Here is a 24,648-nt window from a genome sequence, read left to right on the forward strand (position 1 = left end):
TTTAATTTGCTTTAGCATTTGGTTCACTTTTTGCCTATATAGGCTCAAACGAAAGGCCCATCGGCTGGTGGAATTCTGGTTTTTATTTCTGAGAACAGCTCAGTTTAGAAAGCTGAGGCCACATCTAAATTCAGCAACTTAGGGAGTGAGTGGGACTTTTTGGTGACATTCCTTTGTTATTCTGCTAGCTAATTTTTTAAAGTAGATTTGATTAAAAATAAGTCTTCAATAAATGATTCTTTGTACTAGGAGAATCACTCATACTAGCCAGTGGTGGTTGTATTTGGAGAACAGGGAGTGCTTCCATATTTTTACAGCTTTCTTCCAGCGAGAGGGCAGCTGTGTCCGAGCTCGCCCGTAGGCAGAGGGCTTGGCTGAGCTCTGTGTCACTGGAAGAGCCGCAGCTGAGATTTGAAACCAGGCAGTGCTTTCTTTTATGAATCTATTCTAAAGAGCCCCACTTCTGTTTATCAAGCAGATAACATTTTGTTCATGTCCCCCAACCTCTACGTGAACATTCTTTGTGGGCGGCTATTTTCTATTCTTGGGCAGTGTAAATATATGGACTTCAGGCTTCGACTATTTGTTACCTTTAAAAATTAAAGTTGAGTTCAGTATATTCAGGCCTCCTAGAAATCCATAAAGACTTCAAAGACATTAAATATTAAGCCATCCTGATAGACAGCATTTTATAATTTCAACTGCTAAGCGGCCAGATATATTTGTGGAAAACCACAATGCAGAGGTGCATTTTGATCCTACTTACTTTTTGTGTCTTCCTGAGAGAGAGGGTCCAGTGACTCTTGCATTTGCAAAAGATAAAATATATAGCTTTTGTGGTGGTTGGAAGTGGCCAGAGATTATATTTATCCTTAAATTTTCAGATATGAAATTTATTCAAAATGCAGTTGGTTCATTAGTGTGAATATTTCATATCTCTTCATAGTAGTGACGTGGCTGGGTTCTCCGTTTACTTAGTTCCACGTGGTCCATAAGTCTTAGTGTGGTCATGGGAGAGGATCATTTTAATTTCTCTCTCCAAATAAATAGTAGCATCCTGGATATGGAAGCCTCTTTCATTCTTCTCTTAAATGCCCCTCAGCGCCCATCACAGTGCTCTGTGTGCAGTTGGTGTTTCATGAGCATTTGCTGGCATCTCAGGAAAGAAAAATTTTCTAAGCCAAAAGGGAGAAAAAAATTGTTGGCATAATTAGAAATATATTCTTAGAGAAAAATAACCCTGAAGTCTTACATATTAAAAAGCAAAACCCAAACTCAATTTTTAATACTACTTTGTTATATAATTTTTATTCTTATACTATATTTTTAAAAAACATTATACTATAGCAAAAGCAAAATTGATACACTTGTTCCCCAACTAATCTGTGGTTTCATTTTCTGTGGTTTCAGTTACCTGATGTCAACCACAGTCCAAAAATATTAAGTAGATAATTCCAGAAATAAAAAAGATATATCCGTTCTTACCACTGATGTTTAAATTGAAAAATATCTAAAAAAAATTTGACATCTTATTTGAGGACACTCAAGTTTTCCATATCCAATAGAAATAATTTTCTAGTTGCTTTCCTTTGAAAAACAACCATGCTGATAAATATAGAATAAGTTTCCCTGTCAAAAAAATGGTTTCCTCTACTACTTTCTTACCTCTCGTATAGAAAAAATGAATTCTGCCTATGCTAAGTATGTGTTAAGTAATAGATTATGTCTAGTTTCATTTCATGTATAGGTTAAACGAAAACAGTGTCCCGATGTGTATTTTCAGTATCCCCATGACTTAAGAAAATAATATATAGAAAAATAGGTAGATAGATAGAGATATATAGAGATATTTATTCTTGACCTATCTAATAATGATTTTAATGTGAGTTAAATAATTCTGAGAACTAAATACACTGAATAAATTTCCTCTTCCAGAACAATTGCTTATCATGTAATGCTCTACAATTGGAATTTTGCCACAGAGTAGCTGATGCCCCCTCCAAATTAATTGCCCTCATAAAGTGAGTTTTTTACTTCAAGAGTATATTTTACTTAAGCAGCATTTTGATGATATCAAATCTAATGCGATACACTTATTCACATTGTACAAAAAATGAAGTATGCTGGTTATAATTAATGATCTTAGGCTCAGTTTTCTCAAATAATGGTGAGGAGGCTATTTTCCAAGGTTTCAATTAAGTGCAGACTGAAAACATCCTAGCCTCTGCTTATGATCAGCTTAATAAAATACCTTAGGACAAGTTCTCACCTTAACTACATGCTCATGTTTTAAAATAAAGCTTTGCCACAGAGTAGGAATTGACTATGGAAGTGTTGGTAAAGTCGGAGATCAGTGGGATTGATAGCAAAATACAGACTAATAATGCATTTGAATGTTACATTTCCTCGCCTAACAGGATACTGAATAGAGACTTATGCAGTATAATTTTCTCCTTTACTTAAGGCAATTTTAAATCATTTATTTTGGCCTAAGGTCTACAAGTTTCTCATGTCACTAGTATGGTTCATATATTAATAAAACCTTTTCCTTTGGAAATATAATCTAATATAAATTGATGTACTAGTCTAAAGACTGGATTATTACCCCACTGAGTGGAAAACATTTTTCTGTGATCTTGGGGCTCTCTCAGACCAGGGTTTGAGCAACTTGCTTTGTTGGAAAATTAGGAGAGCAGAGCTTTCTGGGAAGAAGATGAAACTGGCTAAAGTATAAAGCCATTCATACCTCTTATCAACCAAGACTCTGCCTCTGAGGAAAATTTGCAATGTCCATTTTGAAAGAAAGTTCTATCCAGCTGAACATTAACAAAGAACTAAAACAGCAGTGGGAATTCCCTCCATTTGGCTGGAGATTGTAAGGAGAAAAATATGTTTTAGGAAATGTTAACAGATGCAGTGGGGGGAAATGCCCAAGGATACAAACTCTTGAAGCCTTGCAGCAAAATACATGTTCTTGAAAGCACCAGCAGGCAGTAGCTGAGGAGAACTCTACAAAACAAAGCATTGGCCATGGCCCTCGCTTAGGCCTACTGGAGCCATCTTGGTAGTTGAATCGTAAAGCAGAGAGAAGAGTAAAAGTCAGCTAAAGAAGCTGGAAGAAGCAGGTCGAACACTCAACATTTCAGGCCCTTGTTACTTGACTGTGGGCACAATTTGAAAGGTTAATAAATAATGAGGAGGTGATACTAGGCTGTTTCGTGCTTTCATTTAAGACTGGATTTAGTCAATTCCAAGAATAAAGACAAACTGAGGCCTTGTGGTGTCAAAGAATACAAATTTTTGTTTACAACAATGTTGGTGTCTCCAGATCAGAGGCTGTAGGGTCTAGTGATGAAAAGAGGCATTGCTATCACGTGACGGAATCTGTGTTCAGATCCTGGTTCTGCCTTTGTTGTCTGAGTAAGCTGAGCAGAATACTTAGCATCTCTCCCTACATTTTTATCATCTGTGAAATGGTAAAAGAAGTACCTAGTTCTTAGATTCTTTTAATTAAATGAAATCAGTCATAAACAGCTGAGCAAAGTAGGATGTCAAAAGTCCTTGAAAAACAAAAGACACAAAAGAAGTTGAAAACTGATCTCAGCAAAAGCTGCACAGAAGCCCCTTGTTCTGCAAGATGACTGGCTCATGCCATGCCTGTTTTATATAATCTTTCCTCACTGCTTATGTAACATCTCTGCGGGTGTTGCTTCTAGTCACTTTTCTATGTATATGCTTCAAGGCACAATGTTCTTTGTAACTCCTGATTCCGGACAGCTAGTCTGAGCTTCATTCCATAGCTTCGGGCCATGGCTTCGTTCCCCTCATCTGAAACTGAGCAATTCCCTTCCCTCATTTATCTTGTAACCTTGAAGCTATTAAAACAGTCTCAGCAAATAACCACCTGCAGTTTCTTTTTATCCTAAACTCTCACATGAACTGAATTCTTTCCTTTTCTTGTCATGCAAACACGTAAACTTGAATTCCTTTTTCTTTTAGTGTTTACTCTAATTGTAGTTAATGAAACATATGCTACATTGAGCTCTTCCAATTAATTAAGATATTTTTTTCTTTTTCTAATAAAGGAAATATAACCCATTACCCCAAAAAACGATCAGTGGGATTTAAAGAAAACTTCCACTTTATGGTATTTAAACCTTTTTAGTTTCTTGCTGTCTTTAATAAGGTAGCTGAAGCATGGGAAATAACTTACAGCTATGTATGAAATTAATGCTCGGTTTATAATGAAATTTTAATTATATAAAGCATACAGTCAAAGCTTATGTTACCCACAGAGGCTATTCTTCTGGCCTAGTTTTCTTCTATATGATGACAGTGATCAATAGCCAAATCAGGTGATTAACATTTTCTGGGCATGTTTATCTGAGCCACTGAATTAGCAGAAAACAGTTCTCAGTAAAACTACTGATTTGTGGAATTCTGCTTATTTACTGCGAACAATGTTGTTGCAAGGCTGCTTCCAAGAAAAGAAAAAAGCCAGTATTTCCCCTAGATTTTACTTGTTGAATTATCACATAGGATCCATTGGCACCAGAAAGGAAAATGGATTTTCCATCTCTGCATGCAGCTAAGGATGAGCAAAGCTAAAATGCATCAAGAACAGACCTTTACGGTCATTAAGAAGAGTTGTCGTTCTATGCAGTGGTCAGTCAGTTAGTTGCCACTCACATTAATGACAGAATCCTCTTATGATGAGGGATCTTGGTTGTGACTTGTCTTATTTTTTGTTTGTTTTAATTTTTAACAGAAAAAGCTCTGTCTTAATAAAAAAAAAAAGGAAAAATCAATAAGGAATAATTTTAAATACGACTAACTCAGAAACTGAATTGAAAATTGAAAACACATCAGCAAACTAAAATATATTCCGTGTAACTACAGGTGTTGACCTCGATGATTTGAAGTCAAACGTAACTGGCTTTGAATCCTGGTTGTACCACTGATTAGATTTTTAACTTTGAAGATGTCATTTCACTTCTCTATATGTCCATTTCCTCATCTGTAGAGTGAGAATAACTATCACTTCATAGAGTTACTGTGAGAATTACATGAGGGATGCGCTCTGATTTCTGTGACATGTGCTTGGGAAAAGCTTCCTTTTTGAACAGGCTACTTTGGCAAGTAAAAGAGTATAGCCCTTTTGTATCAGTTACCCACTGCCGCATAACAAACCAATCCCAAAGCCAGTGGCTTAAAACAACAACCATTTATTGAACTCACAATTTTTTGAGTTAGCTATTTAGGTAATGCTTAGCTTGGCAATTTTTCAGGTATCATCTGGGTACCCTCATACTTCTCATGCTTCCATAGTTGTCTCAATCAAAATAATTGATTTTTATGAATGTTCAAATATTTTACCTCTATTCAGAGGTGATGTTTAAAATATTTACAAATCACTTTGGCAGAGGCTTGGACTAATTGAGTATAATTTATAGGGCTGGATCAACAGTCTGGAAGCTTCTTGCCAGATAACTGTCAATCTTTTAGTTCCTGGATCATCAATTTAACTGAGGTGCCAAGTGCAAGAGCCTAGACAGTGAGGGAGAGAGCCATCTGGGGGATTGGTGCAGTGGCTATGTGTCAGTCAATATAAAATTATTTCTGATTCAGACTGCCTGAATGTTAGGCCTGTCCCATCCAGATTATAATGTTCTTCCTTCCTGTGTTGCCCCAAGTCTCTTCATACCATTAATATACTTCACTCTGCAATTAACACTAGTGCACCTGATACCTTAGCACCAAAGGTACCTCTTACATCCATGTGTGTCTCCATCCCACCTCTCCCAAATTTCAGTAAACTCACATCAAGAACAACCACAAGTTAACATGAATACTTCTTAGGAATAGGACAACAATACTTATTTGGGGAAAAGGGAACGGTAATGTGTAGTTTGAAAAAGGAACATATTTCAATATTATAACAATCATATTCGTCAAGTGAGACCAAAAAAGCCCCATATTTTTCATAATAAAAAATGAAAATGAAGTTGGTAGAGATTTTCCTAAACACACAATTCTCCAAGTGGAAGTGATATACCCCATTTCAAAAGGTATCCTAGATTAAAAACATTGAGAAACATAAAACTAGAGGTAATGTGGAGAAACCTAGAATCTCGGAAGCAGAGTCCTGGAATATTTATTTTAAAGAGATAGTTCTAATCACCTCTAATGTTGGAAAACTTGGCTTCTGTCTGCTCATCATATCGAGGAAATGCATCTATGAAAGGGTGCTGATGTGATAAAGAGTAGGACTTCGGCTTGCTAAGGCAAATTGGAAATATCTCCTGTTGCAGAATCTGCCCCATTACCTGGTTAGGGTTTTTCCTCAGAGCTCTTTCTTGTGTACCTTCACACATATAAGCCTGTTCCGATGCTCCCAGATGACTCATTTCATGTCTGTGGTTGGATGAAGTTTGCCAGGATTGCTGACAACAGGCATCTGGGATAGTTCCTATCCTGAGCCTTGACAGATCGCCTGTAGGTGCTCTCCTGGAGTCCCCACTTGCCTTGGAAGTCCTGTTTGTAATCCTTTTTTTAAAAAATAAATAAATAAATTTATTGGGATACAATTGGTTAGTAATATTATATAAGTGGCAAAGGTCTAATTCTGTAATACGACATCCGTAGATTGCATCGTGTGCTCACCACCCAAAATCTAGTCTCCTTCCATACCATATATTTGGTACTCTTTACCCTTCTCACCCTCCCTTCGCCCTCTCTGAGCAGGGGTGTCTGCCTGATTCGCTGGGGCTCCAGATCGCCTTATTCATCACCGGCCACTCCAGTAACTACACAAGATGAGCCTGAAACAGCTCGCAGTGTAGAAACGTGAAGAAATGTTTTAAAATAATGAATGAAAAGGATAGAGGCATGCTAAATGGAAACAGGAAACGATCTGAAGGAGCCCTCAGTGGCCAAAGCTATGACGATATGAATAACAGTAAATAGGGAAGTAAACAAAACAAACAAACTCATAGACACAGATTGCAATCTGGTGGTTACCAGAGCAGGAGGGAGTGAAAGGAGGATGAGGAGGGTAAAGAGGATCAAATATAGATGATGGAGACTAGACTTTAGGTGGTGAGCACAATGTAACACGCGGAGGCTGTATTATAGAATTAGACCCATGACACTTATATAATGTTATGAACCAATTGTACCCCAATACATTTAATTTTTTTTAAAAAAGGATTACAAACCAAAGTACAAAATAAATATATGTGAGTCCATGCCCCCCATCCAAAAAAAAAAAAAAAAAAGGTTTCTGGCTATAACAAGTAGATCAAACCACTCTACTTTAGCCCATGTCATTTTTTTCCACTATGCTACAACAAATGACTTAAGAACTTGTATATCTTACTTATCATGTGATTATTTTGTTTTCACAACTCTGTCTCATTGGGTGCAGGGAGAAGAGGCCACACAGAACTTTGTCTTATAAAGGTTCGCTATGCATATGGAGATATCTAGGACGCTGATTTTATTTAGTTTCAAGACAGGTAGACCAAACACTTCAGGTTTAGTTCCTCAGGTTTAAAAAGATCACTCCTGGCTTCACCAAATCCTCTGTGATTTCATCAGCACCATATACTTTATACAGATGCTGCCTCAAAAAGAGAAATACTGAGTTTTATGCTGTATTTTTGGTGCTTATTTCAGTAAAGAATGAGTTCAGATACAATTTTTGGTCTCATCTGTTTACATTGTTTTCTATGAGCAGACTGCCAGATAATTCTCCAAATAAGGAGTTACTTATCTGGGCTGCCAGAATTCATCGTAATACCAAATACAAATGCAATTAAAACAGGGAACATTTGGAACTCACGTTGGTCTATCAAAATATTACATATATCGCATAATTTTAATGCCATGTCTATTATGCATCCCTTTGAAACACAAAGTATTCAGGAATAGTTAATAAAAGTTAATGAAAACTAAATAATTTTTAAAAATTCTGTGGTTCTCCATTCCAGTTTATTAATAAATACAGAATATCTTCAATTAAAATGTAAATGGAATTCATTGCATGAAGCTATCCAGGATGATATGTGATCATTGAATAATTTGCTAAAAGCCACTGAACAATGGCTGAAAGAAAATAGAAGTATTGCTTAATGATTCAGATTATGATATTTTAGGATCATTTCTCTCTAGTGTTGGTGGAATGTGACCACGGACAAGTTCCTTAGCCTCCTAGAATCATTGTATCCCCATCTATGATATGAGGTAATTAGAACACATGATCTACAGATTCCTTCCTGATCTAAAATTCAGTGACTTTATAGGTCATTGGCTTTGATGTATCTTGGTTTCTTCTGCCCCACTAACCAAGTTAATGAAAGAAAGACTGATTTTGGACCCAGAATGAATTTAAATCTTGTTTTCTCACTTCCTAGCTGTGTGAACATGAACAGGATACCTTTCCCTAGATTCTTCACTTGTAACAAATGGAGATACCTACCTCGTGGAATTATGATAGATGAAGAAGTATTTAAAACTTCCAGTACAGAATCCTTTATTTATATCTAATCAGGTCCTCAGTAAATTGTATTCCTTTTTTTTATCATGCATCATTTTAGAACTCTAAAAACTGCCTTTTCTCTCATGCATGGCCTCTGGCTTCTGATCCCTATAGAAAAAGGGATGTAATACTGGACATTGTACTAGAAGGATGATGAAATATGGACCCACGACAGATAAGACTTGAAAGATCTTTTTTTTTCCCTCCTAAGTTGTCTTGATGAAAAGAATGATGGCCTCTACTGAAAACAGTTGTCTTGCCTGTTTTTCTTTTTGCCTTTGAGGTCTCACATTGGCCTTATTTTTTATAAGTGAAAGATATCTGAATCATGTGGGAGTGGCACCCTTCCGGTATGATAGGAACCTTTCCTTCCCATACCCCAATTTTTTAATTAAAAATAATCTATGATTATTTGTCTATTACAAAATATTAGAAAATATAAACAAATAGAAGAAATGAAGCATAGACACAGTCTCTAGAAAGAACTACTTTATGTAACTTCCCAGATTTTCTAACTACATGTAAAATCTATACATATTAACAAAACAGGTTGGTAATGTATGGTTCTAACGTAGGCACCAGAATATATGCTCAGCAAGGACTGAGGATGCGCCCTTTTGTTTCTGTTCACTGCTGTCTTCCAGCATCTAGAACACGCTGATCGCTGATCGCAGAGTACATGCACAATATTCTTTTAACCTAATATAGCTTATATAACTTTTCGTGCCAATTAATATGATTCTGCAACATTTTCTGTGATTATACAGTATTCTGCAGTATAAATATACCACAACTTACTCAGTTGATCCACTATTATTGGATTTGTCATTTTTGGACTTTATTCATTTTGCCTATAACAGTATTTTAATCAATACCCATGCAAATAAACCTAAGGCTTTCTTCTTCTTTATGACTTTGTTGGGATAAATTCTTAAAAGTGAAATTACCAAGTTCAAGTAATCTACTCACAGTTTTAGAGAATTATTACATATTGCCAAATATCTCTTCAAAAGATTATGTCAATTCATAATCTAGTCAACAGAAATTGACCTTCTCCCTGCATTCATAGATATTAGGTATTACACTGAAAAAAAAAATTAAAACACAGTTTTAAAAGCAGGTCATTGAATACTAAATGTTGATAATACCCATTTATGCCTGCTATATGACCAGCCTGGGACGCCTTTCTAAATTATTTTTCTGAGGTACAAGATCCTATAACCCCACAAAGATAAAATCTTGCTATAAAATAGTGTTTTGTTTGTTTCAATTGGGGAGAGATGAAAGGAAAGTTCCTTTAAATATTCCATTGACATTCACATCAATATTCTCACTTTGACAATCTACCATTCTACATTAAAATCGTTTTCAATAAATCATATTTTACATTTGGATAGTTTGACAGTGCTCGTTTAAATTAATCCCAAACTGTTATAAAACCCAGAAACACCATAAAACCTTGTGGAGTATTTGTAGCCTGTTCAGTGTTCTCCCCTTATGGTATTAAGTGTGAAACGTCTGTGTGGGAGCTGTTTTTCCAAGGTAAATAGATTATTATTTATATCTCTAGGTGCAAATGCTTTGAAATAACCAGAACACGTTGCAGCTGAATGTGGCCTTACATAATTTTCACAGCTACTGCATTCTTGTTCGTTATGTCATGGTGCGGCTTTGATGGTTTGATCTGAGTTTGACCCCCAGTCATGCTTCTTGCTCACATTTTTATCATCCACTCTCCTGTGAACAATACCTCTGATGATATCCAGTTGTGCTTCCTTATGTTCTCTGACTTTGACATTCAGGAAAATCATTAATGCTGCTTTCCACTGTGTCTGTATCTTCAGACGTGAGATTCCTCCCCCCACCCCCTTGAAGATATTTCTAGAATACATAGTCTCAGAAGTGAAGAGCCAATGGCTTTGTACTTTTTCTATTGCACAGAGTTCAATTTGATATGATTAATTAATCATTACCAAGAGCTTTAGAGATGATTTTGCTGTTTAAGAAGTGTCTCAAAGAAGCACAGTTGCCAACAGGAACAATTATGAAAGAGGCCGGGTGACAGTGTGGAGATTTAAAGAGCAGAGGGGAGTGAGAATTTAAAAAGAAGAGTTAAACAGGATGTTGAGAGAATATATGGGAAACTTGAACTTCGATGCATGCTAGAAAAAGGCAATATAAAAGTAGACAAAGAGGCTGGCCTCCTCCTGCAGGGAAGGAGGTTATGGAAAAGCCTGGCCTCTTTCTGAAGGGAAGGATGTTATAGAAAAGGAAGTTTCCAGAAAAATCAAAGGAGAAATTATAGCAGGAAAGCAGAAGAATGGCCATGAATCATGCTTTAACAGTAGAGATAGATTTGAACTGTGGGACTCTGGCCAGCTTAGAGAGATGGGGAAGAACTCAGAAAACAGCTCTTTGATAAAGGCTCATTTGAAACGTGCAGTGCCTACTACAGATAAACGTGGAGGGAAAATAGTTGCTAGTGTCAAACTGTTCAAATTAGCACATTTATGTTTTTCTGATTTTAAGTCAATGCTATCTGCCTGATTTCAGAGACATTGAAGTTATCTCCAAATAGTCTGAAAATTTCTCAATGTTTCTAAAGCAAAATTTTAATTCTTAAAATGTTATACAAATTTGTAGAGGCAGACCGTGTCTAATGTTTCAAAAACTCACATATTGAATGATATTTCCATCAACTGTTTTTATTTGTTTGGAATTTATTACTCATCTAAAGCGGCCCCGTTTAATGGGAAGAGACTGAGCTTTGGAGACTCAAGTCCCAGCAGCTGTATTAACTGCTGTGTAACCTTGGCAAACTTATCTTCTTTGAACCTCATTTTCTGTATCTATTAAAAGAGACCATGTCTTCTCAGTTTTGAGAATTAAATAAGATAGTGTACATTAAATGCCTGACTCAAAGTAGGCAGAAAACTAACGTAGGTTTTTTCCTCACCACTTCTCTGTGCAATGTGAGAAGGGTCTGCAGAGGCATATGAAAATAAATATACCATAAAATTACACAATTAAGTTAAAAAATGAAGGACCACTGTTAATTGAGGGGATTGGCATTATCAGGAATGTCGGATGAAATTAACGTTAAGAATTAAGGCCTACATTTGTCTCAATTTCTTGCTGTCTCTATTAGGATGCTTTTGCTTACAGGCAACTTCAAACCTATCAAATGAATTTTTAAAAAAGAAATTTATAGGCACACGTGGCTGAAATCCAGAGGTAAGCGGACTCGACGTCAGGCTTGATCTGTCTTCTTAAACGATGTGGGACGGTCCCGTTTTCACACTCTCTCCGTTTCTCGATTCTGCTTCTTTAGGGCTAACAACATTGTGTGAAGTCTTCCTGCCTCATGGACTTCAGTTGTCTACCTTGTTCACATTCAGGTTTCTTTATCATTAGATGTCTAATCTCAAGTAACTACTGTGAATGATTGAGAACCTGAATTTCATACATTCTATTTCATTCACATTTAGCAGAGTACATTTTTCCATTCTCAAACAAAAATCCTGAGCTTTAGCCTAAACAAATCAACTTAAGCACTTACCCACTTTTATCTTAATAACTGTGATTGGAGATATGGGATTATGTCAGTTAACTTAGGCCTGAGCCATTTATTTGGCTTTTAATACAGAAGTCAATGCAGTTACCCTTGGAGCACGTGGGCTGCCTTGGTGAGGGGTGGAACCAGTACAGAAACGGGAATGCTGTTCCCAAGAGTGAGAAACATACATGCTGGTAGGGTTAAGGGGCAGATATCCACCAAAGTCACCACAACTAAATGGGGAATATTGAGTATATGCGTGTGTGTGTGTATACACATACATATGAGTATATGTATGTGTATATACGTATATACATACATACGTATACAAACAGACATTAAGTTCAAGGGAGAGTTTAGTATTGTTTAAAAAAGAAAGTCACCGTTTAATAGTGACAGTGTATTTAGTGATAATTCTGCTAGATTAGGTCAGAAATGCCAGTCAAATAACTAGCTTTATATATATATATATATTTTGTTTTGCGATATTTTAATTTAATAGGAGACATGATTTGGAGGATCTAGAATAGGTTGCTAATGTATCCATTAGTCTTTCAAGTAAGGCCATTTTAAATGCTCGAGCAGTATTCCACTGCTGTCAATCTATGATTTAGGTTTCTAAGAAGGGACTATAGTACAGCATTCTGAGATGAAAAGCGAGGCAAGGTCTGTTTATGCTTAAAATGTGCAATCTGAAGTGCCTGCCATTCTGTCATGAACAGTTGAGAACCTGACTCATCTCAGCGCTGATGTGGGGAATCCTGTGGCCTGAAAGTGCTCCCGATAAAAGCTTTGACTTTTCTCCAGCAGCTGAGCCTGAGCCATATGACATATAATGTGTGAGTTTTAATTAGGGAAAAAAAAAGGCATTCATTTTTAGAATAAGCTTAGATGGCTTCTGGGACATCTGGTTTCAAGTGGCATGATAGTCTGTACTCTCAAATAGCTATATTAATTGGCCTATAGAATGGGTTATTTAAGATGAGCTATTTAAATGTTAGAGAATGTCTGCTAAATAGTGGTTTTAGTTTTGGTGTAATTAATGGTGAACTAACCTTCTAAAAGTAATCAACTAAATTCAGCTGCTTCTGCCAGATTGAAGCAGCAGTAGTGAGCATACTAATTTGGTGGCTAAAAGATTTTATTAACAATCCTTTACAGCAGTCCCAGGGTAAAGTAGTCCTGGGCAGGTTGTTCTGGGTCAAGGGCAGAGACCCCTAGTCTCTCTGGCATCCTTAATATTCAACTCCCATCTCTTGATCTAAATAGCCTCTCTAGAGTTCACTGCATTTCAGCCAGTGAACAAGGGGGAAAGGGAAAGGCACAGAACTTTCCTTGTAGGATCATGACCCAAAAGTTGTCACATCGCTTCTGTTCATTTCTGATTGACGAGAAAGTAGTCTCATGGCCACGCTCAGAGCCAAGTAAAGCTGGGAGGTAACATCTTTTGCTGGACAGCATAGTGCCCAGTTAAACCTTCTGTTTCTATGGAAGATGAGTACAGATATTAAGGGGAAAAGCAGCAGGCTCTGGCACTGAGCCTGCAAAGAACAGAGGCTGCTTGCTTTCTGTCCACCAAAGCTAAGGTGTATCTTTCCCCCTCCCCCAGTGAATGTACCAAGTTGTCCAGCTGTAAACTGTCAGGATATAAGATCCTTCTACATGAAAATAATGTTTCTGCTGCACTTACCATGGGTTATGGAATTCAGCATTTAAAATAATTATAACATGTACTGTTTCTTATTTTTAAAAATGCACATTTTTGAACATTTGAAAAATACAGGAAAATATAAAGAAGTTAATAATCAACCATAATTCCATTAACCGGAGATGGCCTTGTCAAGAGTTTGGTGCATTTCCTTTATGGCTTTGTTCCATGAGACTTTTATATTTATATAATTAGACAGAGTTTTGCATTCTTTAACTTGATAATATACATTTTTCTCACTTCATTGAAATGTGATTCTAAATGTCGTTTTTAATGTTTTATTTAACATGTGGCTAATGTCAGATGCTTAGAGTTTCCAGCCTTTGTTGGTGTTAATAATGCTACTATAAGCATCAGTATCCATACATTTTTGTCTGCATCTTGAATGATTAAATATGGTCTTAAAATGAAATTGAATGAAAGAGTAAGAACATTTAAAGACTCTGGGTCCATATTGCAAAATTACTTTCCACAAGACTGAAAAATTCTCTTACTAGCTCTAGTAATCTCGCATCACCCTCACTAGCGCTGTTGTAATTAAATAAATTTGTCTCATTTACTTACCTGAAAAAGGACATTTGTATGCCACTGATAACTGATGAGCTTGAGTATATTTTCATATGCAATGTTTTTGCTACATTAAATTCTATTTTGATCGTTTATCCATCCCTTGTTTTAATGCAAATATAAACTATCATACGTCCAACTGTGTTAGTAACTAAAGCAGGTACAAAGTGATGTATGTCTCATTTAGTGACATGTACGTTTAATGACGCCAACCACTTTGATTCAGCCAAGAATCTTCAAGAATTGTTTTTGAAGGAGTGGGTATAGAATTACTAAAATAAATGTTGCCTTGTTTATATGCCAAGGCTCATGCAATTTTCTTAGAAGGGAGACTTCAAATTCTCATTTCAAAGCTCATTAACTATGAATTTAGGTAAAATTCTAACACATTTGATTATATGATTTCCAAGTCCATGGCAGATTAAAGTTAGGAAAGAGCAGGAGTGGGGGTGGGGGGCGGAGAGAGATAAAGAGAGATTTAGTAGTGTTTATAACACACACAACAACAACCACCACCTAAAATTCTGTTTTTAAAAGTTGTCACATCTTATAACAAAAGTGTTTAATTAAATTATGGCCCATCTATTTAAAGAGTATTAAGAATTTCCTTTATATTATTTTTACAAGGAGTATACGATCACAGAAAAATAACATTTATAGTAAGAAAAAAGCTGGATATAGCCTCGAACATAGAAACTGATCACGAATATGTCTTCAAAAATTGAAAAGAGATATCTTGGAAATAAATGCACTAAAATATTAACTGTGATTTGTTTAAGGTGCTAAGATATTTTCTCTACTTTTTTCTGTATCTTATAAATTTTCTAATATATCTATATGTATTACTATACTACATAGAATTAAAGTTATGTTAGTTTAAATAATATTCTGGAAATCTTAAATTGTTTTTGTAGATGTTATATATACAAGAATTATACAATAATTTGTGCTTATAATGGTAGCCAACTTTATAGGAAAAGATCAAATTTGGTTCCACAGACTGTTGCAGAAGACAGTAAAACAATTAAATTACAGTTTCCTTTATTAAACAATAAGTAACATTGAACATATTTATACAAGTGCCAGTTTTTAAGTTACTGTCTCTCAGATCTAAACCCACCCTTCTGAGCTCCGCTTTGTGATATCGGAGCTGGCTTTCTGGCAACCAAGTTTCTGCTTTGTCAGCTGCTACCTATTGGGTTGTTCCCACGGCGGGGGCAGAAGGGAGGCACCACAGGGCGTCTGCAAGGCGGGCACAGGGAGAAGGCACTCCTTCCTCTCAGCTGGCCCTTCCTGTCGGTATCTGCCTTGTGACTCTTCCTAGTTCTGACAATGAGGCTTCATTCCAGGATCAGCCCTTCTCTTAGTTCTTACGCTTTAATAACCAACAACTTCCTGTCGCTCCCCAGCCCTAGAGTTAGTACATGCTTCTTGCAATTGCTGTTTTTGTGATAACTTAGTGTTATCAACTTTATACCTAAGCTATTCTTTATAATTTCATTCTGTCTCCTGGCTACACTGACTGATATAATTTCCTAAAGCAGAAATACCTATATTGACAGAAATAATTTTCCTAGTAGTTAATGTTAGAAGTTAATGTGGCTATTTATGTAGTAACTCTGGCAGAAGATTTCAGAGCTTTGCTTACTCTGCAAAGAAATGACTTCTGTATAGCATATATGTACTTCTGTATGGTTAGGGGATATAAATCATGGTTCTTCTCATGCACCAGCATAGCTTCCTTATCAACATTTTAAGGAATGAAAATTTTACTATATATGCTCTAGATGTGTGTGTATATATACACATGTGATATGAAGACAAGGAAGAAAAGCACAAATTTAATATGATTGTAAAATGGATTAATCATTAATTTTTAAAATAGGTTTTCATCATCCCACTTGGATCAGAGTTCAGTACTAAATTCATTAGTTAGCAAAATACTTAGAACACCTGATTACATATTCATCAGCTCAAAAGTATTTACGTGGTATTAGCATTGTTCTTATCAACAAGTTTGTCCCCGGCTTCCCACTGACCCTCTCCCTGTTCCAGCCATCATCTCAACTCATCTGCTAGAATAGTAGCACTTTTGACCTGGGTTACCACCTAAAGAATCATCTCAGCCTTTTCTTGCATAGAAAGGAAATATACCAAGCCCTCCTGAAATAAATTCCATAAATAAATCGCTGACTTAAACTGACCTCTATTAGCTCCTGAACTTTTTGACTCTCTCTCCCTTTGCCAGTCTCTAGCCATGACTGTTTTGATAACAGAATTGTTGAGCCAACTGGCTTCCAGGCTTGCCCCAGACTACATCTCTGGCTTACTGCTTGGCTTTTGTTTTAAATTCTTACTCATGGCTGTGGTTGGTTATACAGTTATACTTGACACCCATTCCTTCCTGTCTGACGTCCTTTAATGGTGGTTTCTTGGCATTTGAAACTCCTCAAATTTCTGATTGTCTGTCCTTTCATCTTACCTGAGGCCACAGTTAGTTAGCCCTAGCGTTGCTGCTTCCCAGGCCCGCCAGCCTCAAGCTAAACAAAATGAGCAGGAATACCCAAATAAAGTGGGAGAAGCGGATAACTGACTTTCACACATCTGGGTAGCTCCGAGTATTCAGGGAAAAATGTTGTAAAGCCTCGTGGTGCGTTTGCTGGCTCTAGAGTCAGATGGACCATGATCCAGTCTCGATTCATCCATTACTAGTTGTGTGACCTTAGGAAACTTTTACCTCTATATACCTCAGTTTCATTAAGTATAATATGAATAGAACGTATCTGCCTCAAAAATTATTATGAAGATTAACTTAAATGAGGCATGTGAATGGCTTAGAAGGGTCCAGCACAGAAAAAAAGTCAAATGTTAATCATTGTCTTTATCATCCCTCACTTATGATACTTGATAACTTTGTTGATCATCTATTGAATATCATCTCTAAATGACTATTTTCCTAACTTAGGAATCATTATGCGAGGAGTAAGTAGACATAGCTTCCCTTACACAAGTGTCAAACCCTCCATCTTTATGTGGCATCCGTAAGTGGAAAAGGGCAAAAAACCATTATTAATAAAATCATTTAGACTCTTATTTCAGCCTTGTGTGTGAATTCTTATAATAGCCTGTTCCAAAGCCAGGTTTCTGGATTAAGCAATTAAGAGTCTGAGTTCGCAATCTAGGTGCATGAATGAGACAAAGGCAGTATTTTCACCCATGAAGGCCAACCTGCACATAATTAGCTAACACCTGTTTGTCCTAGATAATGACTCTACAGTGAACAGCTACTAACGATATACATCATATGTATTTGATTATTAATCTGATAAAACATATTAATTATCAAATGACTTACTGTTGATCACATTTAACTTACTTTCAAAGTTTTAATGGAAATTAATCTAATTTTTCATATGAGACTAGCTTAAATATATAAGGTATACACAAGCATCCAGTGTAACATAGCTAGCGATCAACTGCATACCTACCCCTCCTCTCGTTACTCCAAATTCAGCATTCTTTCCATTACCTCAGGGTGATGCTGAATTCTCTTGCTACTTCACAAGATGTGATATAGTTAAAGGTAACATGGTAAAAATGAAACCACTAATATTCAAATATTTAATACCTTAATTTGAAGAAACCAAGTAATTTACAAAATCAAAGTAATTATAGAGCAACAGTATAATTGATTTTGCCATTCAAAATGTTGAGATCTCTAGCTTCAAAAGGGAAAAAAAAATTTATAACAATACCCAAGGTTTAAGTGTTTATTATGTGCCTGGCAATACAGTAAGCATTTATGTTCTCATCTGATATACTTCTCATTAGAATTCCACAAAGGAATTATAACTTTTTCACTATGTAGATGAGAGAAGGAAAGCTTAAAGCTTAGAGAGGTTAAACAATTTGTCCAAAGTCACACAGTCTCTAGATAGGGAAGTCAGGGTTCAAACTTAGATAAGTTGAGTTCTGAGCCTCTATTATTAATCACAGTGCTATATGTTATTTTTTTTATGCTTATTTTTTTAAATTTTTCAGTTATAGTAACATACAATATTATATTACTTTCAGGTATATAACAGTGGTTAGACTTTTATAAAATTTATGAAATAATATCACCCCAATAATATATATTCTTGATTTTATATAATTTAGCCTTCCTGAACTGTTCATTTCTTTGGTGAAGTTTAGGGTAGTAATGATTGGTTCAATCTCTAAAAAGTTTCACTAGTCTCGTGGTAGCTGCTCAGATGCTGTTATCGTCCTTGGCTTACAGCAGAAGTGTGTGCATTTTGGCTGACATCCAGCTAGCTGTATAAAGTCATTAACTGATACTGATGAGCAACACTTTCTTCTTGTGTGTGACTGACTGGCAGTTGAGACTTTAAATGCACAGAACGATAGGCAGAGAATAATCTAAATAAGGATCCTTCCAAACATTATATCTTTTTTTTGCCATCTTAACTATTTTTAAGTGTACAGTTCAATATGTTAAGTATATTCACATTGTTGTGAAACAGATTTTCAGAACTTTTAATCTTCCAAATCTGAAACTCTATACACATAAGACATTTTTTTTTCCCCTTTACCATTCCCCCTAGCCCTTTCTGTTTCTGTGAAGTTGACCTCATATAACTAGAGTCACACAATATTTGCCTTTTTGTGACTGGTTTATTTTACTTATCGTAAAGTTCTCATGGTCCATCTATATTGTAGCATATGACAAGATTTCCTTCCTTTTTAAGGCTGAATAGTATTCCATTGTACATATATACCACATTTCATCGATCCATTCACTGATGGTCATTTAAGTTGCTGCCACCTCTTGGCTATTGTGAATAGTGCTGTTATGAATATGGGTGTATTAATACATCTTTGAGACCCCGCTCTCAATTCTTTTGGATATATATTCAGAAATAGTACTGCTGAAGCCTGTGGTAACTTTAATTTTTTGAGAATCCTCCAAACTGTTTTTCATAGTGTTTGCACCATTTTTCAGTCCTACCAGCAGTGCACTAGGGTTCTAATTTCTCCACATTATCACCAATATTTGTTATTTTTTTATAAAACATTATATTTTTTCTTTTTTTTTTGATAAAGCAATAGATATTCAGTTTCAGAAAAAATATTACTGAAACTAATACTTGTAAGTAACAATATAGGGCCAACATATTTAAATGTTTTTCAGCCTTTAAGATGTGTTTCATTTCAGAACCTGAACACTTCCCAGAACATTCCTTGAGTAAATGAATAACTTGCTCTTTCGAACCTAAAACACATATTTGTTTCTTCATTCTTTTGGCTACCACTGTCTCATCCAGCTCTAAAAGCTTCTTAAAATTAGTCAGAGGGAAACAAGTGGGAAGGTGTAGACTTCTCACTTCAACAGTCTGCTAAAGATGGAAGAAAAAACAGTGCTATTCAAAGACATCATGTACTTAGAGATTTAGAATTCAGGATGGAAATAAACCCACGGAAATAGCAACTATGTTTGAAAGAGCACCCACCAACCCACTGCTGCAGAAGGCTGGATTACAAGGAAACATGCCCATATCCCATGAAGCTGAGAAGTAAGTTTCTGAAATCATGCCCTTCTATTTTTTCTTTTTAATTTCTCATTTACTTAAAATGTCAATCATTAGTTGGGGAAAGCAGAGTCCTGCTACCCAAGCATGGAAATTAAACAAATGGTAGATTCTTATGCAAATAACAGTGGATTTGGATATTTGTATAGTGTCCATTCTGTGGTGTAAGTACCAGAAATTGCCAACCTTTGACTTTAAGAGCCCTAGTTATGTTAGCTGTCTATCATATTTTGATTCTGTGGTATGAATTTTAAAAAATACTCTAAAATGTTTATCTTATTTCCATTAATACTTATTTATTTTTCTTGTTTTCATTTCTCATTTAATTAGTTTTTTCACTCTAAATATGACACCAAATGAATAAAATGAAATTACAACATATTTAATGCCATATTTATTTACCATAAGATGATGATAGATTCTCAAAAGAATTGCTAGTATGGCAAAAATCAGATATTTAACATTTTCTAGGCGGTGACAGATAAATTTTCTAATGCCGTCAGATACTTTATAAAAATAATTGATAAGAAAGACAGCAAGATATTACTGTACAGAAAAACAAATATTAGTCAAAACTCACTTGGAGAGAAATAAAAACCTCTTAAGTAAGGCAAGATTATGTGGATATATAAGAATAAAAGTTAATAATAACCTAAGCACAAGGCACTTGTTCTGTGTGACGGCTAAAAATAGCACACCTGGGGACAATGAAATTTTCTTTCCCAGGTTTATGTGGTGTTATGGTTATATCTAGCATACAAAATTTATGGACATATCTGTCAAAAGCGAAATATCCCTGCTATTGTAGAACTTATTATAATTTCTTCTTGGTGGTGGGTGTTCAACCATAGAGAATACTTTTGTTTTTAAATAAAAATAGAGATCTCTTACATTTAAGCTTAGCCTTTGCTAATCTTAAAGAGCCAAATTACTTACCGACTTTATGAGTAAAGCTTAATAATAACCAAATTAGAGGGAAAACACCACATTTATAGGGAAGGAAGCTTATGAAGCAAGAGCAGTGTTGATTTCTTATTTTTAGAAAATCACCGCTGAAGCTTATTACTTGACCAGCATGCTTATTTTATAAAGGAATCTTTATAATAAAATGAGACTTTTGATGAGTCTATGGACTTAGTCACGAAGTGGCCATGAAACAAATTGGATCATTCTTGGGGGAAATTGGGATTGAAAAGAGAAAAATAGAGACCTTTGACTTTTCTAGGGGCCTTTTTAGTAGTAGTTGGAGATGATGAGTAATGTTCACCATTTTATTTCTTTCTACTCTAGAAAAGTATTTTGCCAATGAAATAACAAGGGAGCACCATTTTCTGGTGGGCCCTAACAATAGCCAACAAGCTCTTTGACTGACTTTGTTTCAATACTTTTTCCAGATAGTAGAAGTACTTCTCCGTGGAGTTCTCTAGAACTTTGCCCAAGGATGTCTGTATACAATTACTGCAAACTGCCTGCCCCTCAGATGTCTTCTAGGCTTTCCTTTCACTAACTAGGTTTCTTTTACCTGAGACTCCCTTTTAAACCATACAGGGAATTAGCTACTGTGGCATCATGCTGATTACCTACAAGGGTATCTGGTTTCCAAATAGACTGCTTTGCTATGCCTTCTTTTTGATTGGCCAGTGGGCTGCAGCCAGGTCCCCAAAGAGTCCCTTTGAAGACTCTTACTTGCCTTGAAATGAGGAGGAATCTCTCTCTAGCCTTCTTCCAAAACCATGTGGGGGTGAGCATAGAAGCACAATATACTGCCTACTTTCTCCAAAGAAATTCTCTCTTGGCATTTTCGACATCAACTGTTTTATACCTTTAAGGTATATGATGGGTGAATGCTGGCCAGTGTTATAGTCTCTTAGCGTCACTTTTAGGATGTGGAGATATTTGGTACCCACTCCATGGTTTTCAGCCTTGGGGTCCTCAGCTAAAAGTGAAACAAAGCTCCACTTGCATACCTTCTATGCTTCTATTCTTCTATGACATGATATAGTTACACTATTTTTTAAAACTTATTCCCATCAGATTAAAAAAGAACACTTTATCGAGGTGTGGTTGACATATAAAAAACCTGTATGTATTTAATGCATAGAACTCAATGAGTTTGGAGATAAGTATGCACCCATGAAACCATCTCCAAAATCTGTGCCATAAACATCTATCACTTCCAAAAATTTCTCCCACCCTTTTTGCTTATTTTTAATAAGAAAACTTAATATACGATCTATGCTCTTATAAATTTTTTTAGTATCAACATACTATTGTTAACTGTAGAAATCATGTTGACCAGTGAATCTCTAGGGTTTATTCGTCTGGCATAACTAAAGCTATACTCTTTGATTCTTCTCTCTTCCCACCACCCGCCACGACTGCCAAGCCACTGGTAACTACCATTCTGTCCTCTGCTACTATGAGTTTGACTATTTTACATTCCTTGTATATGTAGGATCGAGCAGTATTTACTCTTCTGTATCTGGCTTCTTTCCCTCAGCATAATGTTCTCCATGTTTTAGTTGGGAGGAGAGGTTGTCCTTTGTGAAAAAGACGATTTAAAGTTACTTGTAGTTAAGCATATAACTTCTATAAGCTGATTATTAATTAGAAAACACAGTTTTTCCTCAAGATTTAAGCACAATTCATAAGCCTAGATATTCATTTTTGCTTGATTTCATTAAGTCATAAACTTAACAGAATAGGTTTCCCTGAAATTACTTTTATTTACAAACTTAGTTAAATAAACTTTTAAAAATGTTTCAGACTATACTTACAAGTGATTTGAAACAAATTTTAAGCAAATCACCTTTAAAAAGTGATTTTTATGTAATTTTTAACAAACACTGTAAACGAGTAATGAGGCAAATTTAAAATGTAATAAGCCAATACTTTCTAAGCACTTAAACAACTCATAACTAATAAATTGCATCTATAGAGGTAGTAAATTAAATTCCCCTAAGCATTTCAAATATCTTAAAATCATGACTGGAAGCGAGACTTCCAGTTAAAGATGGCAGATTAAATACAACCATAAAGATCTCTTCCATTTTGACACTCAACTAAAATGACAGTAAAGTGAATTTTTATAAAGAAAGAGACATGGGGCAAAAGGGTAGAATACTTAAAGAGGAAATAACAGCAACAGTATTTTGGAAGCAGGAAAGCAGATGCCTTAAATGACCCAAGAAAGGAGAGGCAACAGTGGGAAAAGCTAAGAAGCACCTGATTTACGGTGCAGAATTTCCCAAAAGGCAGATCAGGATATTGATTATTTCATAAAGTAGGAATAAAGGTAGGAAAAAAAAGTTTGTCTACAAAGTGGATTGACCCATGAGAAAAGACCTAAAGCTATTGACAGAAAGAATTCTAGGAATCCGCTCCCTCAGAGGGCCTGACAGTGGAGACCACACCTGACAAGCCTCGCTGCCAGTCAGCTTTTACGGTGTGCCACCCTTAAATAGGAAAGCTGTTGAGATGTGTTCTTTAAGCACTCTTAAATTAAGAAGCCTGCTAATGTGAGAACATTGACTCAACCAAAGACATAGGAAAAAAAAAAATGGAAGGAGCAGAAAATATCAGGAAAAAAAGAGAAAAACTTCTAATAGCATTATTAATATTCTCAGTAGGATAAAATATTTTGTATGCATGAAACCAGAATAGGTTGTTACGAAAACAAAAACAAACAAACAAAAAGCACTAAGAGAATAAATATATGTTGAATAAGTGAAAAACACAGTAAAATCTTTGAAGGAAATTTCAAAAGTATAATAAGAGAAAGGGATGAAAATAAGAGAAGGATAAATACGAAAATTAGAGGGCCCGTCATGGAAGTCCGTCATCAAAACAGTGATTCCAGAAAGAGATATTAGAGAGGAAACAGAGTAGAGAAAAGTCAGAGCAAAAACTCACAAAGGATCCCCAGAACTGAAGGACATGAGTTTCTAAGTGAGAGATCTCACCAAGAACAATGAATACAAATAGACCCACACCTAGCCATATTACCATGGAGCTTCAGAAACTGGCGGTAGAGAAAAGATACTGAAATCTTCAGGAGAGCGTATTTATTCAATTGATCAAGAACCAGAACAGTATAGGACTTGTCTACAGCAACACTAGAAGCTGGGAAGGCAATGAGTGGAGTTTGCCTTCAAAATTCTAATGGTAAATTATTCCCTACCAAAAGTTATACTAAAATTATAAATAATACCTAAGCGTAGAATAAAGCCTTTTTCATAATGTGCTCATTTTTGAAACTCCGCGCATGCCTCCTTTCTTACCCAAGAACATAAGAAAATAAAACAAGAAGGAAAATGTTATGGAATCCAAGAAGCAGAAGATAAGAGGGAGGGGGAGGGGATCTCCTCCAGGGCGATTCCACTGAGATCAACCAAGCCTGACCACAGTCCAGGCTGGAGCAGGTCTGCACAGAAAGCCAGAAAATAAAGAATGGACATCGTAAATAAGTAAATTGAATAGTAAAATTAAGTGATAAGTGCTAATAAGTAAAGACTATCCAACCAGGTGAAGGGGATCAGGCGTGCCAGGGAAAGGGTGTGTTGCAATTCTCTTTGATGGTAGTAAGGGTCGGCCTTATTGGAAAGATGGCAAAGATGGGCAAAGACTTTTAGGAAGTCTATTTCCTAAAATTAGCAATGTTGATACCTGGGGAAATAGAATTTCAGGAAGA

At 35.8% G+C, this 24,648-nt stretch overlaps 1 protein-coding gene across 4 annotated transcripts in view; it reads left to right on the plus strand.

Moving 5' to 3' along the window:
* The window catches only part of OXR1 (oxidation resistance 1), a 388,922-nt gene that overhangs the window by 233,363 nt on the left and 130,911 nt on the right, over positions 1-24,648 (plus strand). Inside the window, exon 1 of one of the 4 annotated variants that reach the window (XM_016147448.2) lies at positions 19,530-19,943. The exons of the other annotated variants lie outside the window; for them this stretch is intronic. Within the exon in view, the coding sequence (XP_016002934.2) occupies positions 19,931-19,943 (13 nt within the window). The 5' untranslated portion in view covers positions 19,530-19,930. Of the gene's footprint in view, positions 1-19,529; positions 19,944-24,648 lie in introns of those variants that run through there. 4 annotated transcript variants of the gene reach the window in all.

The sequence above is a fragment of the Rousettus aegyptiacus genome, unplaced genomic scaffold, assembly GCF_014176215.1.
Source record: "Rousettus aegyptiacus isolate mRouAeg1 unplaced genomic scaffold, mRouAeg1.p scaffold_m13_p_15, whole genome shotgun sequence".
Taxonomy (NCBI): Eukaryota; Metazoa; Chordata; class Mammalia; order Chiroptera; family Pteropodidae; genus Rousettus; species Rousettus aegyptiacus.